At 41.7% G+C, this 21,355-nt stretch overlaps 1 protein-coding gene across 2 annotated transcripts in view; it reads right to left on the reverse strand.

The window, feature by feature from the left end:
- EPC2 (enhancer of polycomb 2) overlaps positions 1–21,355 on the reverse strand; it is a 96,184-nt gene that overhangs the window by 22,048 nt on the left and 52,781 nt on the right. For both annotated transcript variants that reach the window (XM_020785669.3, XM_020785670.3), the window contains exons 3-9: positions 14,063–14,208; positions 10,408–10,614; positions 5,444–5,592; positions 4,960–5,092; positions 2,939–3,130; positions 2,294–2,383; positions 59–204 (exon numbers count right to left, since the gene is read on the reverse strand). In XM_020785669.3, coding sequence (XP_020641328.3) covers positions 59–204; positions 2,294–2,383; positions 2,939–3,130; positions 4,960–5,092; positions 5,444–5,592; positions 10,408–10,614; positions 14,063–14,208 — 1,063 coding nt within the window. The remainder of the gene's footprint in view (positions 1–58; positions 205–2,293; positions 2,384–2,938; positions 3,131–4,959; positions 5,093–5,443; positions 5,593–10,407; positions 10,615–14,062; positions 14,209–21,355) is intronic.

Consider the following 21,355-nt stretch of genomic DNA (forward strand, 5'->3'; position numbering starts at 1 on the left):
ATGCAAGCTAAGCTCTCTTAAAAGATAGACAACAAAAGTATAATATATGCCATTTTACCTTCCACCCCTCCCAACTCGTCTTCTTGCAAATCCTATACATCTTCTTGGAACACTAAGTGTTGTAAGGCAATGCCTGTATCTTAGCTTATCCAATTCTACCAGTTCTGAATTCTCATGAGGATAATTAGTTTGGTCCAAACGAGCCTGCAGAAGGTAAGAGAACAATACATTTTTTAAAATTATTGAGACCGATTTTTAAAAGTAACACACAACTTGCAAAGAAAGTCATGAAGAAGGAGGAGGATTTCTATGACATTTCAATTTTCTCTGAAACCTACAGTACATTTGAACCCATAAGCAAGTTCAAACATGTTTTTGAGTAATCTGGCCTCTCCAGACAGAGTACTCATTACTCACAAATATGTTCAAACCTACCTATAAACTCAAAGACAGGTTGCAGAAAAAATATGACAGGTCATAGAAATCTTCTCCTAAGATGACATTGGGTTTGCACATGGAAATGAGCTGGTAAAAGCTGACTTCCTCATTCCCTCCTGTCCTTTTAAGATTCCCTTTAAAAAGGTCACACAGAATACCAAGAGACCCTCCTAAAGAGATTGTGCTTCAGTGCAGAAAGAGTGGCTCTCCTCAAATTAGTTGAAGGCACCTTCTGTGAATAGGTGTCTTTCTAGCCACTGAAGGCAGATGCCAGCCAAAGTCATTTTTTAATGCAAGAAGTAGAAACAACTTTGTCAAGAAAATCAGGAAACATAAAATAAAAGGGGAAACAACTTTTAAAGAGAACACAAAACCATGTTTTATGTTAAATCAGTATGAACAATATACCTTCTTTAAATATTACAGACAATCATCAGATCTACTGAATTAAGCTACTAAGTAAGATACTTCAATAGAATTTACTCCCATATTTTAAAATAATTAAGTCCAGTGTGTTTTGATAATGTTCACATGCACATTTAGGCATGTTTGTTTGTTTGTTTGTTTATTAGATTTCTACCCGCCCCCCTAGACAGCATCTACTCGGGGCAGCTTACAAATATAAAATATCATAAAAAACATAAAAACATCATAACATTACACAGTTAAATCAATAATATGGTGTATTCAAGATGGGGAATGATAGAAAACAAAAAGATAGATTTCAAGAATTGACAGGAGGGAAGGCCTGCCTAAAGAGCCAAGTCTTTAAATGGCTCATAAAAACACCCAGCGAGGGTGCCAGGCAGATCTCTGTTGGAAGGCTGTTCCATAGTCGAGGGGCCACTGCCGAAAAGGCCCAGTTTCTTGTTCTTTCCTTCCGGACCTCTCTCAGCGTTAGGCCCCTCAACCATCCCTCCTGGCTGTGCCGAGTAATTTGGGTAGATCTAGGTGGGAGAAGGCGATCTGCCAAATATCGAGGTCCCATACCATTTAGAGCTTTATACGTCATCATTAACACTTTGAAGTCAATGCAGAAACGAATGGGCAGTCAATGCAAGGCAGCCAGAGTGGGAGAGATATGCTGGTATTTTCTCTTCCCACTAAGGACTCTGGCTGCCGCATTCTGCACCATTTGGAGCTTCCGCATCAATCTCAAAGGTAGCTCCACATAGAGTGCATTACGAGCACGTGGACAACAGTGGTGACGGACCCCCCCATCGAGGTGGGGTCGCAGCTAGGCAATCCACCACAGATGTTCCTCAACAAAATGTTTAGACTTCTAAAATGTTTAGACTGGTTTCCTCCTCCATGCCCCATAAAAACTCTTTGTCTTTGTTCTAGCCATGTATCCAGACACTGTATTCTTTCCGTAAAGATGCATCAAATGTTGTCAATGAAAATTACAGATGAACTAGCTGTATGTTCAATAGGGCTGTACCATAAGTTTTTTATGAACTCTTAGAAATTTCCAAAAAATTCCTCAGGAAGAATTCTGAGAGTTTATGCTCAGATACACACCTACATTTCACTCATGTGGAACAGGCCGCATCTTTCAGGCTATTTCAGGACAACTTTCTGTACAAAAAGGAAAACTACCTCAATGCTTCATGTGAGCCTAGGTCTTTGTAAAAGGTGTAGTTTTTGGGGAGTGTCCTATATAGAACTTAATGGGCAGCAAGACTACTCTTATTATTTCAGAAACTACAAAACATTTTTAAAAGGTGGAGCAGAGTAGAAAAAGGAGAGTGATTTTTAAAAATAGACTCAGAGTTTTTCTTCTGATCAAGTATCTCTTCTCTGCGTTGAAAGAACTAGACAAAGAACATACACTGATAAAAACAGTAACTCTTACAGCATAATACTGGCATCCTGCTTTTCTTCTGAATGCACAAGATCCATCAGGATCATTCTCTTCTTCAGGCTCTGACACTGGTGAGGGTACCTGCAGACAAAAGCTTGGTTTTAAAAATGTATTCATATTATGTTGCTAGCACATTAACTTAAGAACTCCCATCACTTTACCACTTCCCCAAATTTAAAACATGACTGAAATACTAATTTAAATAAATTAGGAACAGTGAAAATCATTTTAAGAGTTTAAAGGAATTGTAGATATTTCCCCCTCTGTTTCAGTTCCTCATTATCCCAAATAAATAAATAAATAAATAAACAAACAAACAAACAAATAAATGAGACTTCACAGAAGCCTCTTTTGTTCCAGTTTTTAATGTGCTGGAGAAGGTCAGATGTCTGAAGACCAAAAGGTCAAAATCTACTGAAATCTACCATACTAGCCAAGCCAACTTGTTGGATTCCAAGTCACTGTTAATTTTTAACATGCATTCTAACAGAAACCTACTATGAAATAATAAGCAAATTGTCTGAAATGTTAAAGCTATAACGAAAAATATTTTCTAATTTACATTCTTTTCCCTTCAACGTTCTCTTATACACAGAATAATCTACATTAAAAATTGTCTGGTATATACAGTATTACCTGTGGGAATTCATCTTCATCTGAACTGTGGAAGTCATATTGTTTGATATCAGTTTTACTGATCACGGGCAGAGGCTCAGTAGTGGACTGCTGAGGATTTATTATACTCTCAGTTTTTGGCTTCTTTGGATACTTCTTCTTTTGACGGACAACATCAGATGTTTCTTCTTTTAAAGATGAATGGTGAGCATGCTATTTGTACAAAATAAATTTTAGGTAAGCCCAGCAGAGTTCGTTATTCATCATCATCAATTGGTACATGACTGTTCCCTCACACATACTCTTCAGATACAGAAATCTCACTTTGGTTCATCTCTGCTCCTCAAGAGATGACTAAAGAATTACTTTTATACTTCTCTGACCAAAATGTGTTACTTAATTTAATATTAACTATCCCACATATAAAACATTCCATATCAATTTCAGTATCCTGCACTGACACTGTAAGGAACCCAGTACATTTTTAAAAAGGATAATTTTGGTAACTTTTCCTTAAAGAGTCACTAAATGTTTCATGCCCATAGTTCTACAATTTTTTATTTAATGTATGTTGCTCTTTCATTACTGTGGAAACCACAAAATTTGTCTTTAAAAACCTGAGACTGATTTCTACTATGCAGAAGGAAAGCTAAAAAACTTAATACATATTTGCTATTTGCTCTTAGAGCAGAAGGCAAGCAGGAACCAAATACTGCAATGATGGGTGTCTACAATGCAATAACCACTAGATGTCATCAAAGCTAAAAAGAAAAGAGAATCATTCTAAATAAATTTATTGTTCTTAATTGAGAAATATTTATTTCTTTTTTGATATAAACATATATACTGCAAATTCTCAGCAAACATGAATCCTTCTGAAATATCTACGATACATACCATTACAGTGGTTTAAAGACTGCAGTGGTCAATCACCAAATAACCAACTCTCCTAGGTTGTTTATTTTATGTGATTAATCAACAAAACTAGGTAAAATAGCTGGCATACTGTATTTTTCGCTCCATAAGATGCACCTCTCCATAAGATGCACCAAATTTTTAGAAGAAAACAGGGAAAAATTAATCTGTTTTCTTCTCCTAAAAATTTGGTGACCCTTATGGAGAGGTCTGTCTTATGGAACACACCCTAGCCCCCTCTGGCCCTGTGGGGGGGGAGCCTCCAAAGGGTCCTAGGGTGTGTTCCAGGACCTTTTGCAAGCTCACCCTGCCCCCCAGGGGGTCAGAGGGGGCGAAATCACCACCTTCAGGGACTCTTCTGAAGCTTCCCAAGCCTCAAAAGAGTCCCAGAAGGTGGCGATTTTGCCCCCTCTGGGCCCGTGGGGGGAGCCACCAAAGGGTCCTGGAAGGCAGACTCTGACCCTTGGGAGGCTCCCCCCACCCCATCCCCCACCCCCGCAGGGCCAGAGGGCAGGGTGAGCCTCCAAAGGGTCCTAGGGTGTGTTCCAGGACCCTTTAGAGACTCACCCTGCCCCCCCGGGGGTCAGAGGGGGTGAAATCGCCACCTTCTGGGACTCTTTTGAGGCTTGGGAAGCTTCTGAAGAGTCCCAGAAAGGGCGATTTTGCCCCCTATGGCCCGGCGGGGGGACAGAGGGGGTGAAATCACCACCTTCTGGGACTCTTTTGAGGCTTGGGAAATTTCTGAAGAGTCCCAAAAGGTGGTGATTTTGCCCCCTCTGGCCCGGGGGGGGGGGGGCAGGGTGAGCCTCCAAAGGGTCCTAGGGTGTGTTCCAGGACCCTTTAGAGACTCACCTTGCCCCCTGAGGATCAGAGGGGGAGAAACTGCCACCTTCTGGGACTCTTCTGAAGCTTCCCAAGCCTCAAAAGAACCCCAGAAGGTGGCGATTTCGCCCGCGCTGGCCCCGTGGGGGGTGGGGGAGTGTCACAAGGGTCCTGGAAGGCTCATTCAGGTGGGGGAAGAAAAGAAACACTACAAACCTAAAAATAATCTTATGCTTTCCATACTACATAGCAGAGATCATACTTGGATAAATTAACTGAGGAAGAGTAATGTAAATGTCATTTACCTTGACTTTACATTCTTGTACTTTGTGGTGATTCCCATTATGAAGAGCTGCTGAAGTGGTGTTCATCTCTTTTTCAGTTGTATTAAGCTTGACTTCATTTAGTATCTCACCTCCATAATCACCCAAATGATACCTTTAAAAAATAATAATAGTTGTTAATCACGCCAAGTCTTCAATTTTATAATGTTTGTACATTTACCCTCACAGAAACCTAGCAAAGTTTTCTGGCCAACATTATTTCTGTTTTAAAAGAAGAGAACAGAAGATGAGCAAGAACAATTTGCTCAAAGCTACCTGGAAAAAACATGACTGAAAAAGTAGAAGATACCAGGTGTGCCAAATGTACTACTATATCCTGTAATAAAAGTAGCTACATATTTCAACTAAATGTATTTAGTTGATGTATTTAACTAAATGTATTTAAATCTAGAACACATGCTGTGTTCTTTGTTTAAAAAAAAGTCAATGCAGATAAAAGTTTTACCTTTTCTCAACAACTTCTAATGTCAAGTGTAACAACTCTCGTTTTGTTTTCTCTCGCCTCTTAATCATCTCTAAAATAGTTATGGCTCTACTGAATTCTCTTCTTAACTTCAGCATCTTCTCGTAAGAGGCTTCATCATTCTTTCGATTCTATTGGAAATAAATATTTTTGAGTAGAAACTTTGTCTAGAAGATGTAGTCAGTCAGAGTTAAATTATAATGCTGTATACAGGCACTAAACAATATATATACGAGATGTTCAAACAGACTGGTGCTTTTCCAGTGGGAATATCTTGCTCCTTCCTCTCCCTGCCCCACTTAGGGGTGAGAGATTGGATCAAAGTTGCATGCTGATCACACAACTGATCTTTCTTTGCAGCCCAAACTGCCCAAAAAGCACAAGAGACTGCAGCAAGAAGATAGAATTCCCCAAAATCAGGGGAAGGAACCCTAAAGCTTTTGAGATACCACACATAGTATTCAGAAGAGTCTGGGTGGCCATCTGGAGCAGGATTATGAGCAAGGAGCTATACAGTAAAATAACTGGAATCTGTTACAAAAGTGGTAGTGCATTCTTTAAAAGGTGCATATTTAATTCACTTAGCAAACTTATAACTCATTTTTCAACACAAAAAGAACACTAAATTTCAAAATTATTTCGAATTACGACCAGCTCCGGCCGCAAAATTTTGCTTCACCTTGTGGCTGGAGAAAACAGAAAAAGGCAGGGGAAAAAGGCAGGACATTCAAATTGCTAACTGTTGGTAGGCGAAGAGGCTGCTTCTTTGTAGCTCTTTCGCTCCAACGGTTAGACTGAGTGAGATCAGAGGAGGGTTCGGACTGCCTGGTAAGGTAATATGCTTTCTGCTTTTTAAAAACTGTTCTGGATGGTATTCGTGAAAGTTTTCACGGCTGGGATCTAATGGTTGTTGTGGGTTTTTCGGGCTCTTTGGCTGTGTTCTGAAGTTTGTTCTTCCTAACGTTTTGCCTGTCTCTGTGGCCAGCATAGACAACCATGTTCTGGGTGGGTTCTGCAGCATGGTTTTGGGCTGGGAGGGCTATGTTTCTCTGCTGTGATGGGTCTTGCGGGATTTGTTTGCTTTCTGGTTGTTGTTTTTCCCATTTCTGATGGGTCTCGCGGGGTTTGTTTGCTTTTGGGGTTTTTCCTCCCCCATTTCCAATGGGTCTTGTGGGATTTGTTTGCTTTTAGGGTCCCCGCTCATTTCCAATGGGTCTTGGGAGGGTTGCTTGCTTTGGGGCTTTTTCCCCATTTCCGATGGGTCTTGCGGTGCTTGTTTGCTTTTTCCTTTGCTTTTTTTGCATTTCCTATGGGTCTTGCTTGCTTTCTGCTTTGGTTATTTTGCATTTCCAATGGGTCTTGCATGCTTGCTTGCTTTCTGCTTTCTTTTTTTGCATTTCCGATGTGTCTTGCATGCTTCACTTGCTTTCTGCTTTGCTTTTTTTTTTTTTTTTTTTTTTTTTTTTTTTTTTTTTTTGCATTTCCAATGGGTTTTGCATGCTTCGCTGGCTTTTCTTTCCACCCCCCTTCGGCCGGAACGGATTAATCTGTTTCCAATCGGTCTTGCAGGTTTTTTTTTTGTTTGTTTGTGTGTGATTTTTTTCTTTGGACGGAATGAATTAATTGCATTTCGATGTATTCCTATGGGAAATGGTGCTTTGACTTACGACTATTTCAAGTTACGACCAGAGTTCCGGAACCAATTAAGTTCGTAAGTCAAAGCACCACTGTATATTCTCAACATTTCAACTGGGTTAATTAAAGAGCTGTATACAATCAGCATTTTGATGACACATCATTCTAAATCCCCAACAGAAGGTGGGAGCAGGGACCTATTTCTATGGTCCATCCTCGAAGATTACTGGATCCTGTTGGATTCCAGGATGTCATGAGAGGGGTTATGGCAGACTTGGCCGGCGCTCCTGTCAAGGCTCTGGTTGACAGCTGGTCCATCGCTGCTGCTAGGGCTGTAGACACGATCACATCTAAATGCCCTCTCCTGCGTAGAGCTCGGCCTGCACCCTGGTTTAACCAGGACCTCCGAGCAATGAAACGACTCAGGAGAAGGCTAGAGCATAGGTGGAGAAAAAACCTGACGGATTATAATTGGATAGCAGTTAAGGTCGCTACTAACCTTTACCTGGCTATGGTAAAGGCCGCTTGTCAAACATACTTCGCTAACTGGATAAGCGAAGCTTCAAATCAACAGGTGGAATTATTCCGTATAGTGCGCAACCTATCCGGAATTGGTTTGGGGAGGCCTCCCCTTAGTTTCTCACCAGACCAATTTGCAGCCTTTTTAAAGTCTAAAGTGAAGGCCATCCGCCGGGAGCTCTCTCCTTTTTTGAATACAGTGAGTCAACCTGACATGTCCAGTGCTCTGTCTTGCCCGGTAATTTTCGATTCCTTTCAGCCGGTGACGCCTGACACTGTGGACAAGGTGCTTGATCGCTGTCGAGCCACCACCTTCTCCCTTGACCCTTGCCCGGCCTGGCTAATCAAAGCAGCCAGGCCGATAACAAAAGAATGGGCCACAGCAATAATAAATGGGTCTTTCCTTAAGGGCAGGTTTCCATCTGCCCTCAAGGAGACACTCGTTAGGCCCATAAGAAAGAAACCTAATTTGGTGGTGGACGAAACTGGCAATTATAGGCCCGTCACCAATGTTTCTTTCATGAGCAAAGTGGTCGAGGGGGTGGTGGCCGACCAGCTTCAGGCCCACTTGGATGAAACAGACGCCCTGGATCCGTTTCAGTCAGGCTTCAGGCCGCGCCACGGTACAGAGACTGCATTGGTCGCCCTGTATGATGACCTGTTGAGGGAGGCTGACGGGGCAAAATGTCTCTGTTGGTCCTCCTCGACATCGTATCCTCCTGGGGAGGCTCTCTGAGTTGGGAATTGGTGGCTTGGCACTTGCCTGGCTCTGTTCCTTCTTGGAGGACCGCCCCCAGAGAGTGCAGCTTGGGGAGAATGTCTTGGTCCCGTGCAGTCTCAATTGTGGGGTCCCACAGGGGTCGATTATCTCCCCAATGCTATTTAACATCTATATGAGGCCGCTGGGTGGGATCATCAGGGGGTGTGTAGCATCGTGTCATCAATATGCTGATGACACCCAGCTCTACATCTCCTTCTCACCAACTGCAGGTGATGCTGTTCTGTCCCTTCAGCGCTGCCTGGAGGCCGTACTGCAATGGATGCAGGAAATTGGGCTGAGGCTGAATCCAGACAAGACGGAAGTTCTGAGGGTGGGTAGCCCTGTGGTTGGCGGCTTGGGTGACTCTCTCACATTTGGGGTGGTGACCCTGGCCACGAAGAGTGGAGACCGCAGCCTGGGGGTACATCTGGACCCGACGCTCACCATGGAAACTCAGGTGGCGTCGGTAGTCCACACCACTTTTTCCCACCTATGGCGGATTGCTCGGCTGCGGCCCTACCTCGACACGGGAGTGCTCACTACCTTGGTGCATGCGCTCATAATCTCAAGATTAGACCACTGTAATGCGCTCTACATAGGGATGCCTTTGAGGCTGATGGGGAAACTTCAAGTGGTGCAGAATGCAGCAGCCAGACTCCTCAGTGGGGTGAGAAAATACCAGCATATTTCTCCCACGCTGGCCATACTGCACTGGCTGCCCATTCGTTTCCACATCGATTTTAAAGTTCTAATGCTCACTTATAAGGCCCTAAACGGTTTAGGACCTTGATATTTGGCGGAATGCCTACTCCCACCAAGATCTACCTGGATCACCCGTGCGAGCCAGGAGGTGAGGCTGAGGAGCCTGACGCCGAGAGAGGCCTGGAAGGAAAAGACATGAAACCGGGCCTTCTCGGCGGTGGCTCCTCGCCTCTGGAATAATCTCCCTCCTGAGATTCACGCGGCTCCCACTCTGGGCACTTTTAAAAGTCAACTAAAAACATAGTTATACATTTAGGCCTTCCCTCCAGCTAACACTTGATTTTTCTCTTTGTTCTCCCTTTATTTATTTTTTATTCTATTTTTGTATGGTGTATGTTACTATAATATGATTTATGCAATTCTTTGTATTATTTTATTGTTTATATTCACTGGAAGCCGCCTAGAGTGGCCTTTTAGGCCAGATGGGCGGGGTATAAATCAAATAAGTAAATAAATCAAATCAATCAATCAATCAATTAATCAATCAATCAATAATTCTCAGTAATACAAGTGCCATGGCACATAATAACAGGTATTTAGCAACGCTTTCCAGACCCAATCTGCCAACAGCAAAAGAACCACCGAAATATGGTATACCAGACAGCTCAATAAAATCATCTTATCCAGAAGGTTACAAAGATATGATACTGAAACCAGGAAAATTCAGGAAAAAGAACAAGACTATATTTTCCTATCCTTCTCCACAGGTTAACTCAATCACTTTAAAACAATGTCTGAAGCCAGACTGAAACAGATAATAGTAGTCTCCTGTAAGATTGTACAGAATTAATAACCATCTCCAGCCTAAGCTGCTTTTTAAAATATAGTCTGTAACTGGCCTACGATTACTACAAATATTGGGGTTTAAGGATACAGAAGCTATCGAAATGAATACTGAAGAATAAATTGCACTAAGGAACTGAATTGTAGAAAGTGTGAAAGAAAGAGAATCTAAAGTACTGAACTGTACTATAAGACCTAGATCAGAACAGGTTGATGTCCCAATCTGAATGGAGACTCCATTCTTACAAGCTATTGTACTAAAAATTAGAATAAGAGTACAATTATATTCTCATGAGCATGACTAATAATACTTGAAATATCTTTTATTCTAATTTTAGTGGGAAGTAATCTCACTCATTCATGGGGAAATATACATACTACTATTTCCAAAATGTTATTAAGACTCTGAATTTGTAATTCAACCAGTTCTACCTAACTGGAATTTGAAAAACCACATACTGGAGAACTACAGAACTGAAGTGGTTACCTTTCTAGTCTGCATTTTCTCAGTTCTTCTCCGAAAAGCGACATATGGATCGTTGTTGGTGGACCCATCTCTTTTTTCTTGTTTGATTTGAGGGATGAGTGAAGGTCCTCTGCAGTTCTTACGTTTTCTTACCCAGTAGTCATAGACAGCCTTAATAAGATAATCATCCTCATTTAGCAGCAGCTTAGCTTCCTGAAGTGTTACAAGCTAGAAAAGATATGGAAATATATTTCTGAAAGAGTAACATTTTGATAGCTGCTTTTCACTGCAAACCAAGAGACAAATTTCACAGGAAAAGTGCAATTAATATATATATTTGGAGAAACACAATGTCTTAAAACTTTGCTCCGCTACATTTTAAATATTGCATTGGCAGAGAAAGGCATGTCATATATATTATGCAAAATAAAACCTCTCCTGCCCTTTACATTTCCACAGAAGTTCAAACAACAGAAACCAGGCTTTTCTCTAGTTGATACCAGCTGATAAAGGACCAACATATTTACAATCTCAAGAAGCTCACACCTGCTTAAAGGTAAGGGATAGGGCCTGAATCCAACTCACAGTCCCCATTTTGAACAGTCCCACTGAGTCAACAGGATTTTCTTAAGAGTTAAATCAGCATTCCAGAACTCACTCAATCTACTTTACTTGGAGCTGGCAATTCAACTCTGGCTTAAAATTCTACTATATAATTCACATTTATGTGCCAAAACAATTGTGAAGAACCTTTTCCCCTCCTCCCTCTTTCTTATGAGCCTTAGAACCATCTAATTTCAAAGCAACAAGTAAACAAAAACAAACAAACAGAAGTCTTATTTCCCATATTAAAAACTTAACTTACTTTGGAAGCTATTCAAAATGGGAAGTGGTTAACGTCTTCAAGTATTGTATTACAAAGGCATTGCTTGTATGATTTACAAGTACCCACAAAGACATTGTATTATACAGAAATAGTTCCTATCAACAACTTTGTTATTCTGCCTTGCAAGGAAACCTGAATATGCTACACGAGTTTAGGGTAAATGCCTTTCAAAGCCCAGGAATAAAAAAACTGTATTTGTGGCTGGATCAAAGACTACAAAAGTCAAAACAAACCAACACCTTCAGTGCACATCTGCAAGTTACTGTGTGCTTCTGTTCTTGTTTCTTGGTCTCACAGTAAAGACCCAGTTTTTACTATAGCATGCACAAGAAGAATGAAGTCATCATAAGCAGGAAACTAGTGTTGATTAAAGACTTCATTTTTCTCAGTGTTGGGGTATACACAACTTTGTCTCATTGCAAAATGTGTAGAGGAAATCTTTAATTAGCAGATTGTTGATATTCCCCTTGCAGGTAGAAGCTGTGCAACAGGATTTTAGCCAATCAAATTTATGCAAGGTGAGGAGGGCTAGAAGTGAAAAACTTATGATTTCTTTGACTTAGGTGTAGTACATTCTGAAATAAAAATATATTATCACTGAAGCATTTATATTTAATTTATAGGAAGAGGAGTTCTGAATTTATATGCAACCAACTGAAATATTTTGCAGGATGTGAAAGGTTTCTTAGAAGGTTGGGATTTGAATAAAGCCTTCCAGTGGTTCTAAACCAGGACCGGTTGACTATGACTCTCCAGATGTCTCCGGACCCCCATATTCTCCCATAATCATTACCACACAGTATGCAGGAGTACATGGAGCGTTAGGCAATTTAAAAAAAAAAATCATTTAAAAAGTCTTGAAGGCTAACTACTCACCCTGGTTTAAATTAAATGAACCATTATGCCTAGAACAGAATGTAAATTATTATTTCAAAAAGTTGAACCATCCTGGTATTAAGCTTATGTCTTAGGCACAGCCTCCTAATTAATATAATTTTATAAATTATTTTTACAAATATAGAATACACAAAAATTGAATAACTAATAAATATACAGATCGATATTTAGTTCAGTCTTAAGTTTAGTTTAGTGACCTTTGGGCAACCTCATGATACACAGATTACAGTCTTACTGTGTTTCTTAAAAGTCTGAACAAAAGAGAACAATTTTAACCATCAGGAAAAAATGTGTGGCTAGCTTACAATATTTTAAATATATATTATAATAAAAATGAGAATTAATACCTCAAAATTCTTGTGAGGCAAAACTGCACATGCAACATAAAGGTTTTGTGAGTAGCCTCCCTTTCACTACTGTTTGCGTAAAGGAGCCTTCAAGTGGAAGTCATTTTCCTGGATATGGAGCAACCTCTGGCTTTAGAGGATTTCACACAGAGAGCAGTTACACTCTGCATTTGGTAAAAGGATTTTGTTCATATAGTCTAAACTATATTGTGAACTCAAATTTGATTTCTTTTTAAAACCAGAGAACATGCCAGTAATGCTTCCAACTTGACAAATTGCATGCTGGAATATTTTGCACAGCATTGGTAAATACCAATTAAAATAATTATCTTCTGACCGTTGCAATGTTGTATTTTGCCAGAATTTAACCAGTCTCCAAACCAAGTGGATACTGTTCTTAATCTTAAGATTCACACTAACTAAATCCCCTTAGGTCATCTGATGTCAACGCAAGTATCCCCATTTAAGTGGTTCATACTGCATCAATCTACAAGGAATTCAACCGGTGTGGGCAGACACAACAAAAGGCATAATATTGTTTACTTCAGCAGTGTAATTTATCATTTGTTTGGCTGTGGAAAAAGTTCCCTGCATGCCTCACCATATTCACAGAGGCTAACATGCTTAATTCTATTCACCCTCAAACAGAAGTCAGGTAAGGTAGGAAATAACTTTCAAAGGGAGAAAGAACTACATTGAATATCAGGAGAAAGATACAAAGACCCATCTCCTTACTTTTATCACTGGCACACAACACAGCTACCCACAATGGGAAAAGCAACTGGCAGCAGGAAAAGGAGGATTTCCACAAGCAGTTATTAATTTCACTTTCTCAATTAAAATATTCTCTTAGTATGGCTCTCCACAAATACATGTAATGTCACTCCCCCCCCCCCCCCTTTGAAGCCATAAGTCCTGCATTCTTGGCTCTGGACTTAAGGCAACAGCCCAAGTTTATACACAGACTTGGAGTCTGTAAGAACCAAGAACAGTTTGAAAACGGTTTTTAAATGTGCCTGAATTCTATTGGGAATTTGCTGGTATAAGTGCAACTGTGTAAGTCACAGTGGTGAATTGACACTAATGAGTGCTGTCTGCACTCATTAGTTAGTGGTCATGTCGACTCATGCAACTTGGCATGTGACCAGGACTATGAGCAGCAACTTGCTAATTACTGGGAATTCTCAATTTTGGTTCACACGACTGCACTTACACCAGGATAAATCCTCAGTGGGATTCTATTGAACTATGTGTTGTAAAGTCACATCAGACTTATGGTTACCCTAAAAGAATAGTCAAGGTATGCAAGATATTTAAGAAGACACTTTACCAATGCCACAACCCCAGTGAGTTTCCACAGCTGAACAAAAATTTAAATCAGGCTTCCTCTGCGTCATTTTACCAACTGCAGCGAACTGATTCTCAATATAAATCTTGCCATAAATTAATAAATAATAAGAAATAAAGACATTCACATTTAATAAATATTATCAACATTAAACTTTATTTCACAAATCTAAGATGTGTGTTTTTGAGAGCATAATACCTGATTAGAACTAGCTTTTTCAAGCCTGTCTATCATTATCTCAAACTGCAGAGGTTTGATTTCCATTTTCCGATTGAGCCGATTTAGTAATGTCTCATCTTCTGAGTCCATATCGTAATCAGGTTGTTCATTGTCCAAATTGAAGGCTGAAACACAAGGACAAAACTTTAACGTTGTGCTAAAATTAACATGTGCATACTAATAACAAACTGCTGAAAAGAAATGAAAGGTGAGTTAGCCTCTGCTTCCAAAAGACAGAACGAGCTGACTAGCAAAGTGCTTTCACCGCCACTGCCAAAAGAGAAATCAAGATGAATGTGTGCCACAAGAATAAAACATGGCACTGCTGAAATATACCTACATGATTTGTAGATTTCAAGGACTCAAGCAAGTGACCTCTAAATGCTAAAAAGCAAAGCAAAATAATTATTTTGGTTATTGAAGAAATAAGCCTTACCGTAAATGCAACAGAGTAGAATACAACTTGAAAAAACAACAAAGAGTCTGAAGGCAGAGGCTAACAAATGCTACTATGGCATAATCTTTAATGTTCCCCGTCTACTTCATCAAATGGATCCAATGTCATCCTCAACTGGCAAACATGGGTATGTGTGTGGAGCTGGTTAGATTGTATTAAGGATATAGGGCACTGGTTCTTAACCTTGGGTTACTCAGGAGTTTTGGACTGCAACTCCCAGAAGCCTCCACCACCAGCTGTGCTGACTGGAGTTTCTGGGAGTTGCAGTTCAAAAGCATCTGAGTAACAAAGGTTAAGAACCACTGTTCTAGGGTAACAGAATAATTAAGATGTGACTTCTTGATTTCTCCTTTTTAAAGGTTAGAGTGGCAGATATTATTTAATACTAGACAAGACTAAATGAGAAAAATTCAAAGCTACTCCAATTCTATAAAGACATAGTATATTATGCTAGCACTGCCCATCAGGAATGCAGCAGACATGCATCATTAACTGTTCAGTATCTTGCAACAAACTTGCTGTTCACCCACAAGCCTGAAGATACTTAAGAACACTGCCAACAGACAAACATAATCAAAGAGACAAAAATCTAAAGTGACACACATTTCAAGCATCAGATTTCCTCAGTGGCATAAACTTTGTGTAATATGCCCTTTCATTTATTTATTTTATTTTATTTATTTATTTTATTTATACTTTTGACACATACACTTTTTAAAAGTGCCATCCTGTTTAATAAATGTTTTAAAAGAAATGAAGAAGAAATAATAAGTCAAAACAGAACCCCTCCAGAAAGATTACTTCACAGTCTGAACCCACCTACAATCCCCTTCTGCCTTCAGGAATCTTCACTACTTCTTTTCAATACCCTCCCCCCTCAATTAGAGAGGCACTTCTCTATTTCTACTTCTTGCTAAAAAGCAGGAGATTGAACTGTTTGGGTGTAATCCAAGATAGAAAAAGAAGCAGAATTATTTAAGGACAGAATTATAAAGGGACAGAGGAGCAAAGGTACAACACAAAGGGGAAGGAGCAACAGACTTTACAATTAACAGATAAATCCAAATTAACACATGTTTTTATGCAACTAAGCATTCTGCAGAAACACTTCATATAAGGAAAAATATACATTTACAGTGGTGCCCCGCTTGACGATGATAATCCGTTCCAGGAAAATCGCTGTTAAGCAATATCGTCGTCAAGTGAAAAAAACCTATTGGAATGCATTGAAAACCAGCCAATGCATTCCAATAGAGAAATACCTCATTGTCCAGCGAAGACTGCCCATAGAGAACCGCCGATCAGCTGTTCGAAATTGCTGTAATGCGAAGCTTCCCTCCAGAAAGCAGCCTTTTTGAGAAGGGAGGGAAGCCATTTTGTGGAGGGAAGCCATTTTGCAGAGCCGTAAAAAACATTGTATAGTGAACAAACGGTTCGCGAAGCAGGCTCCTAAACAATGTAATACGGATTTTCCCCATAGGAACCATCGTTTTGCGATCGCAAAAAAACTCATCGTGAAGCGATTTTGATGTCATGCGGGGCAAGCGTATAGTGTGGCACCACTGTATTAATAACTGCCTTTCATCGTCTAAGACAGTGATGGCAAACCTATGGCACGTGTGCCACAGTTGGCACGCGGAGTCTTCTCCCTGGGTACGCAAGCAGAACATTACACACACACACACACCCACGCAGCCGAACCTCAAACTGCACAATTTAAGCCACCTATCCCTGCTACCTTTCTTGGTTGCGGCACTGGGCTGCTTTATTGTTTACTGCTGTAGAACAGCCCAGGGCAGTCAATCCGGCTTGTGAATTACTACTTCCGCCAGAGGTGACTGCAAGCAGGACGGAAAGCTCCAATTAAGGCAGGAAACAAGGTGCAAGAGAGGGACAGGTGGATTAATCAGCTTGTTTAAATGTAATGAGAAGAAACAGGGACATACTGAACTGATGCAAATGATTGCTGAAAATTTAGGGAGGGAGGGAGGGAGGGAGGTTGTGTGTGTGAGAAAGAAAGGTTACTTACCTGTAACCATGGTTCTTTGAGTAGTCCTCTGTGAATCCACACAAATGGGTTTTACTGTGACTGTGTAGGACTTCTTGGAATATTCTAGAGCTTAAAAAGACTTGATTAGTACGACACTGTCCCGTGGCGCGCATGCTCCACCTGCCCATATTACCTCAGTTCTGAACGTCTGCCGCTGTCAAAGCTCTAACTCCCACAAAGCTAAAGACAACAAGTGACGGACAGCGGGGAAGATGGGTGGGATGATTGGATTCACAGAGGACCACTCGAAGAACCATGATTACAGTAACCTTTATTCTTTGTGGCCTCTGTGAATCCACACAAATGGGTGACTAGCAAGCTCACTTACCAGAAGGAGGGCAATCATGCTGACAACGAAGTCAGCACAGCTCTTCTGAAACTTGCTTACTTCTTGGCCCTGACATCAAGATGATAGTGTGTCACAAAAGTCGAGGTTGTAGACCAAGTGGCCGTTCAACAGATGTCAGGGACTTCAACGCCATGCAACAAAGCTGTAGTCGTCGCCATCACTCTAGTAGAGTGTGCCTTTAGCACCTTGGACAGAGTCTTGCCTGCCAATTCATAAGCCAACGTAATGGCCGAGACAAGTCTGCGAGGAGGAAGAACCCTTTCGTGGGCCATGGAAACCGGTGAAAAGTCTGGGAGAAATACAGAAGTCCTTGGTTCTAGAAACGTAAAATGGCAGGAAGATGGATTGAGAAATAACTTCGGGAGAATTAGAGGTTGATTAGCATAGAAATCAGAGATCACTTTGGAAGAAAAGATACATCTGGATATAACATAATATTGTCAGGAAAAAAACTGAATATAAGGGGCATCAGCTCGAAGGGCAGTCAGTTTATTTGCTCAACATGTAAAAGTTATCGTCACAAGGAACAAGCTTTCGATAGAAAGAAGTTTGAAGTTTGTGGAAGCCATGGGCTCAAACGGAGGGCAAGCAAGTGCACGGAGAACAACCTGGAGAGACCACTGAGGAAGTGGAGGTCAAGTAGGTGGACGCATGTTTTGCAATCCTCTCAAAAACCTCTTTAACGTGGGATGAGAAAACAAATGGGAAGCTTCAGACCCTTCAGGCTGGTATGAAACTATTGAAGAAATATAAACTTTTAACGTTGAATGGGGCCAAACCTTGGTCAAACAGGTAATCAAGGAACCTAAGAAGGGTGTCCAGGGAAGCTGGGACCATAGGGAATTTCTGTGATGCACCAAATCTGAGGAAAGAGTTCCATTTATATGAGCATAATAATTGAGTAGAGGGCTTCCTTGCTCTACTCAGGACTTCAGCCACGCTGGGAGAATTCCACACCAATCAACTAATGCACATCAATCAACTAGAGTTGTTAGCAGTCATCAAATCTTCCCGAGCCTTCCAATTCCTCATAGCTAGTCACGGGGTCCAGATCATCACAGACAATATGACCACCCTCCTGTACTATATCAACAAATAAGGTGGCACATCTTCTGTATCTAGCGATCCAGCTGTGGGAATGGTGTTACAATCATCATGTGTTTCCAGTGGCTCTTCACGTGGCTACAGAAAGACAATGAGGTTGCTGACCATCTGAGCATCCAGACTCTTACCACCCAGACTCACAAATGGGCTCTTGACAATGCTGTCTTCTCCCTTCTCTGCAACTGGTGAGGAACGCCAGGTCTCGATGTCTTCACCACTCAGATTAATACCAAGTGCAGCAGATACTACTCATGGGCAGGACAAGGAGATGACTCTCTAGGTGACACCTTCATGGTACATTGGGACGACAGCCTACTTCATCTGATCTTTTGGTAACCGCAGTGTGCTCCCCATCCTGTCGTACTGGCATCTGTAGTGACTTGTATTGAGAGTTGGATTGGCCTGAATGGGCGGCCTACCAGAATGTGAGGAACAAAAGTCCACCAGGCAAGTTGAACAGCCAACTCCGGGGTCACCAGTAGATGCTTTGAAGGATGATCTATCAGAGGATCGAATTGGGAGATACCATGCCTGTAAGAACCTCATCTTTAATCTCGCATGTTGAAGAACTGACGTGGTTGATAACATCAGGCCTAGCAGGTGCTGCATATGACAAGCAGTGACTGTCCTGTAACGCTGGAAGGGGCGGATGGCTCACCATAACTTGAGTTATTCCACCAAGTTCTACCCGTGTCACTCGTGCGAGTCAGGAGGTGAGGCTGAGGAGCCTAACGCCGAGGGAGGCCCGGAAAGAAAAGACAAGAAATCGGCCTTCTCGGCAGTGGCTCCTCGCCTCTGGAATAACCTTCCCCCTGATATTCGCGCAGCTCCCTCGCTGGGTATTTTTAAAAAACAATTTAAAACACTGATGTTTCGGCAGGCCTTCCCCTCAGCCAACTCCTGATCTTCCCTCTTTTTCCTCTCTCCTAGTGTCTGTTCCATCTCGTCCGAAGTTTCTCCCCTTATTTAAAATTGTTTTAATTATTTTGTATTACGCTTGTTGTAAGCCGCCTAGAGTGGTCTTAAGTGACTAGATAGGCGGGATATAAATAAAAATAATAATAATAAATAAATATTCTCTCTGGAGGGTAAACACCCTGGCTCCGATGGAATCGAGATGCACCCCAATATAATTTGTGGTCTGAGATGGTTCCAGATGAGATTTTTCATGATTGACTTGAAGGCCAAGATCCACCAAAGTCTGGAGAACAAAGGTAGTGTCCTTTAGGGCTGCGCTGTGTGATCTTGCTACTATCAACCAGTCATCTATATATGGGAACACTATGATGTTGTGTAGGTGATGATAAGCAGTGACTGGAACCATACACCTTGTGAATGACCTTGGAGCGGTAGACAGGCCGAAGGGAAGGGCATAGAATTGATAAGCAGTGTCCATGAATAGGAAGCAAAAGTATTTGAAATTATTTTTGTGGATTGAAATGTGGAAATAAGTGTCCCGTAGGTCTATGACCATGAACCAATCGTCTGGTTGAAGCAGAGGGATAACTGATTCAAGGGTGACCATGCGAAAGCGCCTTGGCTGGATGTAGGTGTTCAGCAGTCACAGGTCTAAAATGGGACGGAGGCCTTCATCCTTCTTGGGGACCGTGAAGTAGCGGGAGTAGAAGCCATTCAAAACATCTTGGGGAGGAACCCTCTGGACAGCACACTTTCGAAGGAGTGTAACCGTGTCCTCTAGAGCAGGTGAGTACGCTGTGGGTCTGACATGACCGAGAGGAGGAAGCTCCTTGAATTCCAACAGGTAACCGAATGTGTGATGGATAGCACCCAAGTGTCCTTGGTGATTGGTGGACCACTTGTCAAAAAAGGGTGCCAGTTGGGAATGTTGGGGATAGTCCGATAGAGGAGAGTCAAAGGTATTGCTTGGTTCTCCTTGCAGGTCGGCAGAAACCTTGTCTATGCTGTGTAGGGACCTGAAATCGGAAAGGAGGAGCAGAGGAAGATGACTGAGCAAAACTGGATAATTCAGGAGCCTGAGACGGAGGTTTGTAGGGGCGGTAGGGATGTTGATAATTTTGATGAAAAGTAAAAGGTTTGCACCATTGATTGCACTGATATCTAGGTTACTGAATGGCATAAGGTTGAGCAGGCTTGTGGATTTTATGCAAGTTTTCCATTACCTCGTCTGTCTTCTTGTTGAAAAGATCTACACCATCAAAAGGTAAGTCCTCGATGTGGGACCTAGCATTGTCTGTGATTCTGGAAGACCACGGCCGTGCATGCCGTCTAAGGGCGATAGACAAAACTAGAGACTTAGAAGCCATGTCAGCAGTGTGACAGGATGCCAGACGTTGTTGCTTGGCTTAATTGCCTCAAGATGAGTGTTAAGAACTGCAGTTCTGATGTCCTCGGGAGCAGCTTGGAGGATAGGCAGGATCATATTCCATAGCTGTCTGTGGTAGGTTCCCATCGCGGCCTGGAAGTTGGATACCCTCATCACAAAGGAGGCCAGCGAGTACAAACGACATCCTAGTACGTCTAGTTTCCTTCTTCTTTATTGGTAGGGGTAACTGATGATCGGTTGCCCGCCCTGGATTGGTTTGACTGAACAATGATGGAGCTTGGCGGAGGATGCTTAATCAAGAATGTTGTATCAGCGCCGTGAGTGCGATAGTGGTTCTCCACGCATCTGGGAATCTGCAGAGATGTTGAAGATTTGTCCCAAGACTCCTTAATGAGGTCCATCATTGCTGGGATAAATGTTAAACTCAATGGAGATGTTTCTTGATTGATGTCTTCAAAAATAAGATCATGCTTCGGGGGAGCTGATTGTTCAGTATCCAATTCTAGTAACTTTGCCATATGCAGAATGAGTTGAGCATAAGAAGTAAAATCTTCAGATGGCGATGACGGGTGCATCTGAAACATCCGAATCTGGGGTAGGTAGATGTGATGGTGATTCTCCAGATGACTCGGGGGAGGGTCTTGATCAAAAACCGATGACAGAAGATTGCTCAGAGACGGAAAAGGTTGGTGAGGGAGAGCGATGATGATGTCTAGAGACTGAAACCAGGGGAGCTGAGACCTGACGGTCAGGACGCAATGCAGATAAGGGGACATCTTGGTGTGAAGTCGAGGTTGTCACTATTGAATAATGTTTTGATTGATCCGGTTCACGATGAGTTGACTTATGTCGAGCTGGAGCCTCGGTCATGAAGAGGTACTTCAGTGAAAGGCAAACGGTGCTCAAACTTCTTACGCTTCGACACCACTGAAACGGGCTTGATACTAACTTGACGCTGACTCCGGACGGGAGATTGTAACAGTGATGACTTAGACAAGCCGTAAGCG

This window comes from Pogona vitticeps, chromosome 1 (genome assembly GCF_051106095.1).
Source record: "Pogona vitticeps strain Pit_001003342236 chromosome 1, PviZW2.1, whole genome shotgun sequence".
Taxonomy (NCBI): Eukaryota; Metazoa; Chordata; class Lepidosauria; order Squamata; family Agamidae; genus Pogona; species Pogona vitticeps.